This window comes from Chinchilla lanigera, unplaced genomic scaffold (assembly GCF_000276665.1).
Source record: "Chinchilla lanigera isolate Chin_1 unplaced genomic scaffold, ChiLan1.0 scaffold00001, whole genome shotgun sequence".
NCBI lineage: Eukaryota > Metazoa > Chordata > Mammalia > Rodentia > Chinchillidae > Chinchilla > Chinchilla lanigera.
The window spans coordinates 2,701,122-2,715,754 of NW_004955402.1; the positions used below are offsets into that span (position 1 = coordinate 2,701,122).

Consider the following 14,633-nt stretch of genomic DNA (forward strand, 5'->3'; position numbering starts at 1 on the left):
CAGCCTGGCGGGCGCCGCGAGGGCCGACGGGACGGAGCAGGCCACGCAGGGGCGCGTCGACGCGTCTCAGGCTCTGTGTGTCGCGAGTCAGCGCTTAAAATTACCCGAACTATTCTTTTTTCTCCCCCCCTCCCCCGGTACCGGAAGTCGAACTCCCGACCTTGCGCTTGCCAGGCAGGCGCTGTGCCGCTGAGTTTAATCTCCAGCCCCTTCTTTTTGTCTTTTTGAGACAGAGTCTCGCTATGCAGTTCAGGCTGGCCTTGAGCTCACTTTGTAGCCCAGGCCGGTCTCGGACTCGCGACGACCCTCCTGCCTCAGCCTCCCCAGTGCTGGGATTACAGGGTGCGCCACCACTAGCACACTATTAAGGTTTCTCTTTCCCAGAACTCGTGTGAGGACGAGTTTTCTTCCACACAAGGGGACCGCAGCGCTCTGAACGCGGGCACAGCCGTGAACTAGCTGGCTTCCGTGGGCAGCCACTGCGGAGGTGCGCAATAGTGGAAGGGAACGTACTTTTAGTGTTCACTTTCGAAGTAACTTTAAATAGACATGAAACGCGCTTACTGATAAGTACTTTGACACTTTCCCTCCGCACACCGACAGCGGTCTGAGAGCGGGTGGCCGGGCAGACGCTGTGAGGACCCGCAGGTGCCAGCCCAGCACGCGTGTGCGCGGCGTGCGCTGGCTGAACGTGTGGACACAGGCGTGAATCCTCGAGAAACGCTGAAGCTGCTGGCACAGCTCTGACATTGTCTGCCTCCTCAAAGGCCGCCTGTGCGGCGGGGCCTTCTTGTGACGACCCAGCCAGCCAGCGTCGCTCACCCTACGCGGTCAGGTCGGGAGGGGTTTCGAAGCTTCCTCGGCCAATCATGCAAGGGCTTAAAGTACGTGGAGATGGCGCCGGGAGAGGCAAAGGTGGCACTACTTACCTGGTCACATCCTTCTTTTTAAAGAAAAAAAACAAACAACTTTTGAGGGATGTTATGACACTCCGCACTCTGAGAAAATCAGTATCAGTGTGGAAGTTTTTACAGTGAGCCAATTAAAGACGGCCTGCAAGGCGATGAACTGTTAAAGCTTAGCTGAGTGCAGAGGTGCACTTCCAGCTGCTAGGAAGACGGAGGCATGAGGATTTCAAGTTTTCCCGAACAACTTAGTGAGACACTACCTTAAGAATAAAAAAAAAAAAGTGAGGAAATTCATCAATAAAAATGGACAGGCAAGTCCTACTGGATAAAAGCATCCATGATACCTGTACCTGACAAAGGACTTTCATGCAAAAAAAAGGATTCTTACAAATCAATACAGGGACAACACAATAACGAGCAAAATAATTGAGGAATTTTCAAAAGTTAAGATGTACAGATAGCTTCAATAAGCTGTATGTCATGGTTTGTGTCTGGATGTCCCCCCAAAGCCTCAAGCGGTCACGGGGTGGGCATCTAGGGTTTGTGATTGAGTCATGGTCCGATGCTGGGATTATGGGTGTGAGAGCTACACCCGCCCTGAGGCAGGTAGTTTGCATACAGTGGAAGGGAGGGAAAGAGACTCTTCCCGCGCCACTCCTCCCTCCCTTTTTTGCTACTGTAGCATTGCTGTCTTCCAGCTGCTAAGAACTGTTGCCCTGTGCCATGTGCCAGCCTGCCTCGGGTGGTAGCCACCTGAGTATGGACTGAAACCTCCACGAACTGTGAGCCAAATAAACCTTTCCTTCCTTAATCTTGGGTGTCAGGTATTTTGTCTCAGCAACGAAAGTAACCAAGACACTATAAAAGTTATGCTCAACCTCATGCATCACTGGAGGAATGCAAATGGAAGCTGCAAGTACCCTGAGGTACACACGCAGGGAATGGCTGACGTTGACTGAAGATATCAAGTTTTCCTTCCCCTTGTGGTGCTGTGTGTGCTAGGCAAGTTGTTTCCTGAGTGCTAACACTGGCCCGATAATACACAGTACTTATCTTGGTAAGGACTCAAGAGCACCTGGACCTCTGGTATCTTCTCGGTAGGAGTATAAAATGGTACAATCACTTCTGAGAATCATTTCTAATAAACACAAACTTACTGTGACCTGCATCTGGCATTACGTCCCCAGGGGAATTTTTAAAAAATCTCCACAACACAGGTTGCATATGTTCATAGGTTTATTCGTAATAGCCCCAAACTGTAAACAATCCAACTACTACCAACAAGAGAATAAACACATTTGCACAATTTCCCACTGCTCATTAATGAGTTACTCATTGCTGATGAACGCAACATGGACGGATTCCAAAAGCTTGCTGAGGAACCAGGCGCACACAGCATGTGCTGTGTGATCCCCTCTGCATGTTCACAGTGCAGCTAAGACACGGTAATAGGAATCAGCCTTGCAGCTGCTTCTGGGAGCATTCACTGAGGCATGAGGGGCATTTCCGGGGTGATGGAGGCGATTCCTAGCATCCTGATTTGGGTGACGGGAATGTGAGTTTTAACATTAGCCAAGGACTTACCAAACTAAGATCTGGACACTGTTATTGGACAGAACTGAAAAATCTGAAGAAGGTACTCACACATGTTCTGATAAACTGATGGGTTCCAGGAGGTGCCCCCTAAGCTGTACACATGTGCTAAAAATGTCTTGTATCTGCTTATGGCAACATTTTAAAAACGGGGGGAAAGATGGCGACCTAAAAGTTTTTATCTTCTCCTATAGTTGGATATGGGATCCAGATTTTTAAAAAATGAGTAAAGGACTCATTAATACTCACAAATTTTTAAAATTTGCTGAGTAATGAAACTGATTCACTGTGTAAGCAAAGCCTATTGAGGTTAACAATGTATTTGTATGAGCTAGGTATGGTGGTGCATGCCTCTAATCTTGGTACTCCTGGAGGCTGAGGCAGAGAGTTGAGGTCAGTCTGGGCAACTTAGTAACTTAGCAAGACACTGTCTCAAAATAAAAATATAAAAAGGGCTGAGGCTGTAGCTCAGTGTGAAGGTCCTCTATTCAATCTTCAGTAGCAACACTTTAAAAAAATATATATATGTGTGTGTATACATACATTTTTTTGATGGAGAGCTTGCACATATATAAAAGTTATATTACTTGTAGATATTGTATAACATTAAGTCACTGGCAAACCTAATCTTTCTGTTGCATATTTTGCTAATTTTTATGTTAATACTTATAATTCTAGATATTTTGGTTTAGCCGCCACTTGGATTAATTAAATTATTTTACACTTCATTCACCTCCATTTCTTTTATGAATCCTGGTTCTTATGACTGGAAATATTCTAGGTGACTGTTTTTTTTTTTTCCCCCCAGTACCGGGAATTGAACTCACGATCTCGCGCTTGCCAGGCAGGTGCTGTGCCGCTGAGCTGAATCCCCAGCCCCTAGGTGACTATTTCTACGGATTCTTCAAATCCTGTTTTAGCACAAAGACTTCCAAGCAGATGTGAAAGAAATGGTGCAGGATATTCCAAACGCTAACCTTCACACACGCCTTTCCCAAGATTAGTATCTCTGTAATCTTCTTTTGCCTCAAAGGTCTGAAATGATTGCTTTAAAAAAGGTGAATTATGTCTTCTTGAAGCCTAAAAAGTAAGGACTGTATCATGAATCTTTCTTTTGGTGTGAGACAGGGTCTTACTATGCAGTTCAAGCTGGTCTTGCACTCACTTTGTAGCCCAGGCTGGCCTCAAACTCGCAACGATCCTCCTGCCTCAGCCTCTTGAGTGCTGGGATTACAGGCGTGTGCCACCATGCCCAGCTCTTCCATCGTGAGTCTTAAGTCAATTTCTTACCTATAAAAATCTGGTGTTTATGTATCAGGGTATCGGAGATGATGCATTTATGCTGCACTTAATGTCTGCAATAACTATAATACTTAAGCCCCATTAAAATGAGTTTCATGGGATTCTGGTTGTGATTTAGTCATGAAATGTGCAACATCACCTACTACTTAATCGCTTATTTGTGAGAACTTTCACTGAATAATCTGAACGTGAAAGGCTAATCCTTCAGAGGCTGTTTTCTCAGTATGATTATTTCTGCAATTTTGCCAGCTGCCCAAGTAAACATTAGCTTACAGTTATACATGAGTGGAAAATAAAAAACATTTACCACACATTTCACTCTTTAAATTTTTCTATAAAAATATAACTCTTTATTAAATAACATGCACAAATATCAACTAGTCATTTATTAAACAGGTACGATTTAGAACAAGATTTAATGTAATACAAATCCTTAGGTACAATTTAGTATCTTGTTCATGATATCTGAATAGCTTAAAAAGAATCACTGATTAAACTGACCATCTTTTACTTTTCTTTCAAAATCCACACCTCTTAGGCATACACCAAGTTTTCCCCCAGCATTTCAGAGCATAGTACCTTTAGCGTCAGAGCCCTGAATTACTTACTTGACTGTGCATTTCCAAGGAGAGCACAGAGCTCCTGGAGGCAGGTGTGCTGGTGCCGGGCCTGTGCAGAGGCATCTGTGGAAGCAGAAGCCTGTGGAGCTCCAGCTGTCGAGGTGCCCAGGAAGCCGGTGGGGCCTGAGGTGAATCCCACAGGGTGGGGGAGTCCCGGGCACCAGCTTCCTGCGCACTCATGTGCTTCTCCACAGGCCCTGGCGCTGCTTGGACCATTGCAACAAAATGCTCTAGACACTGACTTCTCTCTTATTTCCTATCACATCAATCCTCAATAACCTGGCTTTTAATTTTTAATGATTTGCCACACACCCCATCACATTTCCTTTTAAGCAAAAGTATAAACAAACTTTGCATTAAGTTTTTCATATTAGAAAGTATTGCTTTTATAAATTAGCTTTTAATGTTCCCAGCCTTAATAACTTAACTTCAACAAAACCAGTGCTTCAGAATCTACCCTGCCTTTCTGGCCCAATGCGTCCAACAAAAAAGGCCAAATCTCTTACCTAAATTTCTAAAGAAAACTACATCCAACCTTTATAATAAAGTCCTTGCACTGTGTGTTTTCACATGTGCTGCTTTATTGCGCATGCCAAGTATAGTAAGAATGAAAATAGAAATCGATGTAAAAATGCAAAAATCCCTAAGCTTAATATGTACCTTTGCACTGAAAAACTTCTACATTCTGTCCCATTAGCTGGGATTTCCAACTTGCAAGCTAAATTTAAACTACTCCATTCCGTATACATTTGAACTTTTCTCTATCTGCATGGAAAACATCCAATATTTAATAATTCAAGAAAGCACTGTGGAAAGTTTGGTAAATTTTGTATCACAGATTTGTGATGGATTTTTACATTAGTCTTCCTTTTAAAATGTTTTGCAAGTTCAACCCCAGGTTTTGGATCTGAACTACTCCTGAATATTTAACCTAGATCATGTTATAGGAGAAAAGACTTTTTCTAAGTATAATGCTAATTATTTTATTATAAAACAACACCAAATCTTAATTATAAAATTTTGCAAATTATATGATTTGCTTCTTGATACAAGGAAAAATACAACATAGTAATCATTTTTTCATAAACATTTCAGAGATTGATTGGAATATTCCTAAATCTTTTACTTATTCTGACTACCCAATATCTTTTTTAAGTACTCAGTTTTTATATTAAAAGTGCAAAGGCTATTAAGCTTAAAACATTAAATTTAAGCAATGTAAAAAAGTTTTACAATGATTTAGCATGACCAATAAAATTTATTAAACATATTTACATATATTCACAAATTCTTTCATAGATGAGTATTAAAATAGACATTTACAATTTCAGAATTTTCGTTCAAAGGCATTTTTTGTTTTCGTTCCAGGGGAAACAGACTCTACTCTGAGAGGAGAAAGAGCTGTTTCTCTGCATGACTAATTCTAAGCGAGGTGCCACACAGGAAGCCGCTGCATCTACCACAGGAGACTGGTGTGGAACCCCTCACACTGTTCCAGGCATCAACTATGGACAGAGTTAGATCATAGACTGCATGCAGTACAACTCAGTTACAGGCTTTACAGGGATGGCGATGGAAACGCGCTAACGCAAACTCACGCATGCCTTAGAAAAGTGTCGCTACCTGAACACACGGCTATTACACGCCATACAAACTACAACTTTGGTCCAATAAAACATTAGACAAAACAGTTTTACAGCTTTTTTTGTACAAGTTTTGACTATCGATCCCTTTGTATACATTTTGACCATTAATTACAAGATGTACATTTGCACAATATGTATAAAATAAGTTATTAAAAAGGAAGACAATATTAAAACTTCCAAAAAGTAAACTGTACATTTAATTTACAGATATAATAAACGGGAGAAATTTTGTGCCAAGTTTTTCTTCCATGTTAGAAACTATTTGGTAGGAAGTGAATCTTTTATTTTACTGATACATTTTTTAATAAAACCTGAAAGAAATTCGAATACTAGTGGTTATTTTGTTATTTAAGAGTGCTAACAACTCCCAGCGCTGTTAGCAGGTGATCTCAACTTTTCAAATATCTACTCAGTCGACCAACATGCTCTAATGCAATAGTTTCCTTTCACCAGTATAAATAATAGTTTTCTGTTGGAAACTGTCTTTGGACCCAAGATCCAAAATATTTCTCTCCATTTCTTACAAAACGACAGTGTTCACTACACAGCCGACTTCATTCCAACCTGACCAGCTGTAAAGGCATCATTCAGTGTGTGTCAGAAGCAGCTTTCCACAGTGTGGAGTGCGCGAGTAGTCAGCTGGGTGAGACCATCACAAGTAGTGGCTGCTATATGGGAGTCAATTCAAAGTCGTCATTAACATCAACAAGGGGAACATAGAACTCCTGGATTTCGTAAATGCTGATAGATTTATAGGTGGCAGGGTCAAGTTCCTGGAGTTTGAGCTGCCATTCTAATCTCTGGACGGCATTTAAAGCCGCAGCTTCATGTTGTTGCCTCATTAAAAGACAGGTCTATTTAGAAGAAGAAAGAGTTAATCCATTATTCTGCTAAATTTGCTTTGTTTAATAACAATCCAATCTACAGTTTCCTTAGGGACAAAGATGGATACATTGGGAGTCTATTTCTGCTGTGCCCTGCTCTTTTCAAATGGCCAACTATTTCTGGGTCTGTAACTTCATCTTACGAACTCTGACTTGAAAATATCCTTTCAAATTATGAGCTTTCAAATAATCAAAGGGATCATAAAATCTAGGGAGAAATGATTTAAGATCTTGAAGTAATTTTTTTTTTTCTTTGTGGTTCCTGGGGATAGAAACCAGGGCCTCACGCATATTGGCAAGCACTCTATCCACTAAGCTACACCCCCAGACCTTTTTATTTTTAATCTTGAGACACAGCTTGCCAATTTGCCCAGGGAGGCCTGAAAGCTGTGATTCTCCTGCCTCGGTCTTCCTTGTAGCTGGGATTATAGGCATGTACCACACTGTACCCAGCTCAAATACTTTTCTTTATAGATGTGCAAAATGTATACCTTCTCTTCCCATCCTCCAAGTTACAGTGAAAACCACATAGGTACACTGGATATTAAGCAGAGACCCACAATGAAAATGGCTCCTTCTGTAGTAGTTTGAGCTTTTACACTACCTTACTCCTTACAGTGGACCTGCAGTCTTTACTTCCCTTCAGCCTTTCAACTGTGCTCCTGTGTGAAAATTCATGACTAACGAATAATTCCCTTCTTGATTATTTTTCCTTAGTTGAGCAGTAGTCTCTGTGTAGGAAGGGGAAGCATTCAATTAAACTGACGTCTAAACATACATACCTTTAATTTGTCAAATTTGTCATCCACATCCTGTAACCAAGACATGAACTGTCTTGCATTAAAGCGATCTCTCACCGAAGTTTTACTGTCATCAGACTGAAAGAGAAGGTTAGACATAGTTGGAAACTGTAATACAATAAACCACTTTAAAAATCTGTATGTCAACACAATGCCTTTCGCCATATATGCCCCCTTGTTTAGTTATGAGGGATGGATGTTTTGAAGAAGATAAATTTGATAAAGCTTTGTTTCCATGTCCAGTGTATACAGTTATTAGAACTCTCTGGATGTTGTTTTTAGTTATTAACTAAATAGAATCCTACTGCTGTGAGTCAAAGATGTTTCTCAAAAACACAGGTCATATGAAATATGTGCCTGTGACATCCTTACTGAAGTCAGATGATTTCAGATTGAATTTACAGTTTGCTATGTGTAAGGGAAAAAGTGTCGAGGCAGGAGACAGCTGCCTTTCAAGCTGGACCCACCTTTCAGACGAAGTGTTTGAATTAGTTCTGAAGACCCTCGGCACCCTGCATGTTTCAGCTCTCTCTTACTGTGCAGCCCTAGTACTTAGGTGCTCTCTGTTTCTGTTCCCTAGGTGAGGAGCAGCGCCTCTCTTCACTCTGGGAGAACTGCAGCTGTCCCGAGGACGCACTCCCTCCGACACCAAGCGCTTCTACCATGACCGCAGGACTAGCGAGTGGCCCGCAACCACACTCTCCGCATCTTAGCAACCACCTCGGCCTCTGTGGCCCTTACAGAAGATGTGCTGGTTTTCTGGGGGAATCTCTCTCTCTCATTTTACGAAGTGCACTTAAAATGGAAGGTGTATGAGAGGAGAGCAAGCGGCCTGCTCTGAGGGGCTGCTCTGGCGCAGGAAGTCAGCCTGCGCTGTGGGCCAGGACTCAGCAGGTCCCTGAAAACGCAGACATGTGTCCAGGGTGACTTTCCCTGTCAAAGTCACAGGTCCCATATCTTTGGATCTCATCAACCTTAACTTCAGTGTGAAACCGAGTGGTCTGGATCACTAAGGAAAGTCGGGGTAGATCACCAAAATCCCGTTACAGTGGAACATTTACATTGTTCAGTTTTAGTAGAGACAGTAAAAGCAAGTCTTGGGTAGAAATCCCAGAAAAGTAAATGTAATCTAAAGCAATAATTTCTTCACATTAATATGAGAAACATTTTCCTCAGAAGAATGAGTAAGTGGATCAGTTGTTTATCAGAAATAAATGGCTAGTGTAAGGGCACTATCCTAAATACATGCATTTTTGTGATTATCTGCTTTTATGATATGAACTAGAAAACTGAAGACCACTTCTTTTGGAAGCTGTACTTCTCCTCCTACCTTTTTCTTTCTGTGGTGCAGAGGCTGGAAGCCAGGGCTCACGCTTGCTAGCCAAGTGCTCCACCACTGAGCTACATCCCCAGACGTTTTTATTTACTTTGAAACAAACCTGCTCACTTGCTCAGCTTGACCTTAAACTTCTGATCCTCCTGCCTCAGCTTCCTGAGTAGCTGGGACTCCAGGAATGTGCCACCACATCCTGTTTCCTTCGAACTTCAGTGACTGTCCAACTTTCTTTTATGGAAGATTTTACAAATACCCACGGTGCCCTTTCTGGAGCACACTGAACACAGCACACACTTTACCTGAGAATCCAAGGGCACGTTGTATACTTCCGCGTCCAGCAAGACAGTGCAAGCACTGAACGGCAGTGTTTGATTTGCCAGTGTTCTTGCTGCTCGGTAATGAACTCGCAGAACCTCCTGTTCGTTGGACACAATCAGTTTTTCCTAGTTGAAAAAAGAATTACAAATAATTCTTCAATAATTTACTTTTGAAATAATATTATGAGTAGGTTTTTCTTCACAGTAGACTTGAGAAATGTAAACATGCCTAGTGTTATAAAAGTGTGAATACGGGGCTGGGGATTTAGCTCAGTGGCAAAAGCGCCTGCTTGGCAAGCGCAAGGTCGTGAGTTCGGTTCCCGGTACCGGAGAAAAACCAAAAAAAAAAAAAAAAAAAAAAAGTGTGAATACTTTTCCTTTCCAAAATTTGGTCTTTAAAAACTGTTTTGAAGTTCTGTATAGTGGCTCTCAGCATATTCATCAAGGTGTTCAGTCACCACCAGCCGCCTCCGGAACCTTTCATCACACCAGACGAAGACCTCACACCCACCACCTCTTCCCTTTCCCCACCTTTTGGCAACCAGTCTCTCTACCTTTTGTCTTTATGGTTTGACTGGCTCTGAACATGTAATGTAACTATTAGAAAGCGATATAGTATGTGGTCCTTTGTGACTAGCTGATCTGAGCACAAAGTTTTCAAGGCTGACCCATGTGGCAAGTACTGGCACTCATTCCTTTCTACACAGAATGCCATGTTTTGTTTAGGTATCCAACTCATCATGTGGGTCTGAAAGCAGCAGAATATGCCAGCTCAAAGCACGCTTCTCTGGCGTAAGGATATCTTGAGCTGAAGCTGCCCGAGACACAGCAGGTACAACAGCACTCTGACCTCCTTCCGCAAAGCAGAAGGAGCTGCTGTGTGGAGGATGTCCTCTCCTCAGGGAGGAGACATTCCTGTTACCAGACCCAGAAAGTTAAGGCCAAGTGAACTCTGGACAAACGGATGCTGCTAGAATGTCCTTCTCTTTCCCTTAGCTTGCTTCATGCAACCTAGCATAAAAGCTAGGTTTTGCCACTCTGTGTCTTTAGCTGCTTGTGAGGGTAAGTCATGCCAAACCCACATGAAAGCATAGATCTGTATGCTTCTCTCTTATTCACCTGCCTGTCAAATTAATTCTCGGGCCCAAGAAGAGGACCTGAGAGGGCACAGGTAATGCTTTGCCTCCTCTACAGTCATTATCTTTTTAGGCAATTATAAAAACTGCTGCTCAGAACGTTTATTCTCAAGTTTGTGTTTAGATGTCTGTTTGCACTTCTCTCAGGTGAAGCAGAACCGGAAGTGGAACTGCTGGGGCATGGGGTCTGTCTAACTTGACGGAGAAAGTTTTCTATAGCAGCCTGTATCATTTCACGATATACGCTGCTATAGTAATGTATAATGGTTCCAGTAATCTCTAAGGGTTCCATTTCTTTTAAACACCCTTCCCAGTGCTTGCTATTATCTGTCTTTTTGATTCTAACACATGGGAAGTGGTATCCCCCTGTGGTGGCAGTCTGCCTTCTATAATGAGTATTGTCATAGAAATAAACAGGCCGCACGCTTGTGTTAACTACTTATAAACTTCTGATCATCACAATAAACCCTATTTTAATGAAATGAGCAATCTTCTACATTCAGCAGAAGGGGAATTCCAGAGGCCCAGCTGCACGTATCAACCTATCCCGTTCCTGTCTATGCACTGTGCCATCTGGCAGTAAAGTGTAATTAAACATCAGTGGGGGTGGGGGACATAGCTCATCCGCGGAGCGGTGCACTCCCTAGCGTGTGCGGGGCCCTGGGTTCTAGCCCAGTACCAAGGAGAACAAAACAGGGGTAACCCTGGGACCTGCAGCTGCCAAGGTGAGCACAAAGGCAGGGCCCAGAACCCCGGTGCACGACGCTCACTGCCATGCTGCTGGCCTCGACTGCAGAACGTTAAGGGTGTGTCTCATCTTCTCCTTGGTGCCATGTTCCCTGCTCTCCCTGCACAGGACAAGCCTTCAGTCTTCCTCTGCGAGAGAACACAGGCATCTTTACGCCAAACACGCATCAGGAGAGGAAGGGTGAGTGGGACACAGCTCTGTGAGACCGTGACGAGCGAGCTGGGAACCAGCAGGTGGGTGGGAGATGGAGTATGCACTTGTGCGCTCTGGGCAGAGGGAGAGTCCCATCCCAGCAGAACAGAGCGGGTGAGACAGGATGTTGTCACACTCCTCAGAAGGTGGCCCGAACCACTGGTGGTTGGAGCCAGCAGGACGTTCAAATTAGAGGTGCCAGCAGCGAGACACAAAGTTATGGCCCCACGGTGAATGTGTTAGTACAGCACTCCGACGCCACCACCTGCTGCAGGAAAAACAACACTTCTTCACTTAGGGGCCTCACCCTCTCAAACAGCCTGACGCCTATGTACGGACTATTGGTGGTGGTGGTGGTGGTGGAATGAATCAGAAAAAAATCGTCTATGTTTTCTTAACTCCCACCTAGCCATTTCTTTCAATTATGAATGTAATACAAAAACCATAGCTGAATTAGAGGTGTCTATAGCTTCACCATCCACAGAAATGACAAATATTTTCAGTCTGTATTACAGTTAGTACAGGTAGTCTCCCATATCCTAATTTCTTCTTCAAAATTCCAGCAGTTTCCTTTTATCTGAGCCTCTACTTTGTTTTCCATAGGTTCAATCAACCGCAGTCAGAAAATATTAAATGGAAAATTCCAGAAAATATCCATAAAGTTTTGAATTGTGTTCCTTCTGAGGAGTGTGACAACGTCTTGTCTCACCTGCTCTGTTCTGCTGGGATGGGACTCTCCCTCTGCCCAGAGCGCACGAGTGCACACTCCATCTCCCACCCACCTGCTGGTTCCCAGCTCGCTCGTCACGGTCTCTCAGAGCTGTGTCCCAGTCACCCTTATTCTACCGAGCGAACTGTGATAGCCTGAAGCCTGAGAGTAGTGATACTGGCAACTCAGACAGGCCAGAAATGCAAGACACTCCTTATTTTAAGTGAAAAGGTGAAAGTTCTCAACTCAGCAAGCAAAGAAAAAAATATGCCAAGGTTGCTGAAGTCTAAAGTGATAACCAATCTTTAAGAAGTTTGAAGGAGGAAAAAAGAAACTTTTCTTGCTAGTTGTGCTGTTGTACCTTAAACCACAAAGGTTATGGCCAGTTTGTGCACAAAACGGGAGGATATTCTGAGAAATCACATTCACATAACTTTTACTATATTCTATTATTAGGGTTATTCTATTTTTATTATGTTACTGCCATTAATTTCTACTGTGCCTAGTTTAAAATTAAGCTTTACCATGGGGATATAGATGAAAAACAGTATGGCTTGGGTTTGATACTAGCCTAGGTTGCAGGCACCCACCAGGGTCTTAGAAAGCACCCTCCTGGACACGGGGCCAACTCTATTAATCTGCTGCTATGATACACAACTGCAGGTCTGGGTTGTGCCAAGAGCTGGCCAGGTATCAAGCAGTTCTGCAGGGAGTAGTTATTAAGCCACAAAATGGTAGAGTTCTTTGCTCTCACCTGTCACAGATTTAAGATGCTTTCTAGTATTTTGGAATTCTACATTGTTGGTCAGTGTGTGGAAGGTAGTGTCATTTTTGTTATCAGCTGAAAGTTTTGCTAGTTACACAGTTCCAATCAGCATTTTTAAATTAAATTTGATTTTTTTGAGGCAGAGTCTTGTTATGTAGCCTAGGCTAGCTTCCAATTTGTGATCCTCCTGCCTATGCCTCCTGAGTGCTGGGATTACAGGCGTGTGTATCACCACACCCAACTTCAAATAAGAATTCTTAATTGTCTGTAAGTTTTTCTGGCTTTCATAACCTCGAGTGTAAATAAGTAAGTAAATGAATAGTATGAATAAATGAATGTTATCAGGTGGCTTCAAACATACCTGATGGCTGAAACAGTTCCTGACACGCCACACAACCTGTGACTGCTACAGAATGGGTCACTCACAAAGGGCTATGCAATGCTGTAAGTTCTGTATCAGTGCTTTTTTCTTTTACTTGCTCTCTCTTTCTGTAATGCTACGGAATTTGTAGAAGAGGTTCTACATCTCCCTGACTGTTACAGGGACGCCCAGTACAAAAAGGGTTTGGACCTCGGTCCCGAGGAATTGGTCATGTAGGAGTCACAGAAGAGTACACGTGTACTTGTGTGAAGAAGGGGTGGTTATAGCTTACTCTGTACTTTCAGAGTTCTCTCACCCTCCTGGACGATTAAGGTCTTATCCTTGGGTTTTGGGAAATCTAATGCAAGGGCTCCCTTGAAAGCTTTCCTGACACTGGATGCCAGGACTACCTACTGAAGACCAGATACCAGGTAGATCTAAAAGCACAGACAAGCACAGCCTTTGCACCTCAGCCCTACAGTGGCTGGCTCACCAAGCACCAATTCCAAAGCCTGGAATCCCAATGTCCTCCTAGGAATCTACTTCTACAGTTCTACAAACTCAACAATTGGTAACGAGAAATTATTAGAAGCAATACACTCAACATGAACTGTAGTATGGGAATAGCTATCCTAAAATAGGGGTAGACATTTTCTCCTTAACTGGATGAGCATTATATAACAAAATCAAACTAGTCCCAAATTAGCTTTAAGAAACCCATTAAAGAAAAATTATAGACTATTTTAACAGCGTTAATTTTTTACATAAATGTATATTTAAACATATCTTAATAGAATTAATAAAAAATAAAGGAAAAAACAATACCCAAAGTGGTAACAAAGCACAGAATAGCAAAAGCATACTTTAAAATGTGTTGTATACCTCTTCCCCCATACTCTGTATCCTATCATTTAGATGTCTCATAAATACAAGTATGGATATGTCTGCCTCTTTCAATGCATTTACCTTAACTGTAAGCTCAAGAACAGAGATTAAATGAAATAAATGCCTCCAAAAAAACCCCCCAAAAACCAAAACCCAAACATAGCTTACCCTTTCAATACTGTGTTGCAAACGCAATTTCATCCTTACAACTTCCTGCTGCCGAAAAAGCTCTTTAAGTGGATCCGACAGTGAAGGTGGTGGTGTAATCTGATTTTAAAAAATATAATTAAGAATATTAGGTTTTATTTACCAATAATGGGTCATCCTTTGAAAATTAAGCCTTGAGGGGCTGGGGATTTAGCTCAGCGGCAAAAGCGCCTGCCTGGCAAGCGCAAGGTCGTGAGTTCGGTTCCCGGTACCGGAGAAAAAC

General features: G+C 42.7%; 1 protein-coding gene and 1 long non-coding RNA gene across 5 annotated transcripts in view; both read right to left on the reverse strand.

The window, feature by feature from the left end:
• Positions 1-800, reverse strand: part of LOC102025413 — a 13,277-nt gene extending 12,477 nt beyond the window's left edge. Inside the window, exon 1 of the long non-coding RNA XR_001234588.1 lies at positions 565-800. This is a non-coding gene — a long non-coding RNA (uncharacterized LOC102025413). The remainder of the gene's footprint in view (positions 1-564) is intronic.
• Positions 801-4,130: 3,330 nt separating this feature from the next.
• The window catches only part of Ankrd12 (ankyrin repeat domain 12), a 94,431-nt gene continuing 83,928 nt past the window's right edge, over positions 4,131-14,633 (reverse strand). For 3 of the 4 annotated variants that reach the window (XM_005372604.2, XM_013515845.1, XM_013515902.1), the window contains 4 exons: positions 14,372-14,470; positions 9,389-9,532; positions 7,736-7,831; positions 4,131-6,923 (listed from right to left, as the gene is read on the reverse strand). In XM_005372604.2, the coding sequence (XP_005372661.1) occupies positions 6,738-6,923; positions 7,736-7,831; positions 9,389-9,532; positions 14,372-14,470 (525 nt within the window). In that variant the 3' untranslated portion in view covers positions 4,131-6,737. The remainder of the gene's footprint in view (positions 6,924-7,735; positions 7,832-9,388; positions 9,533-14,371; positions 14,471-14,633) is intronic. The other variant, XM_005372606.2, reaches the window with a different exon arrangement.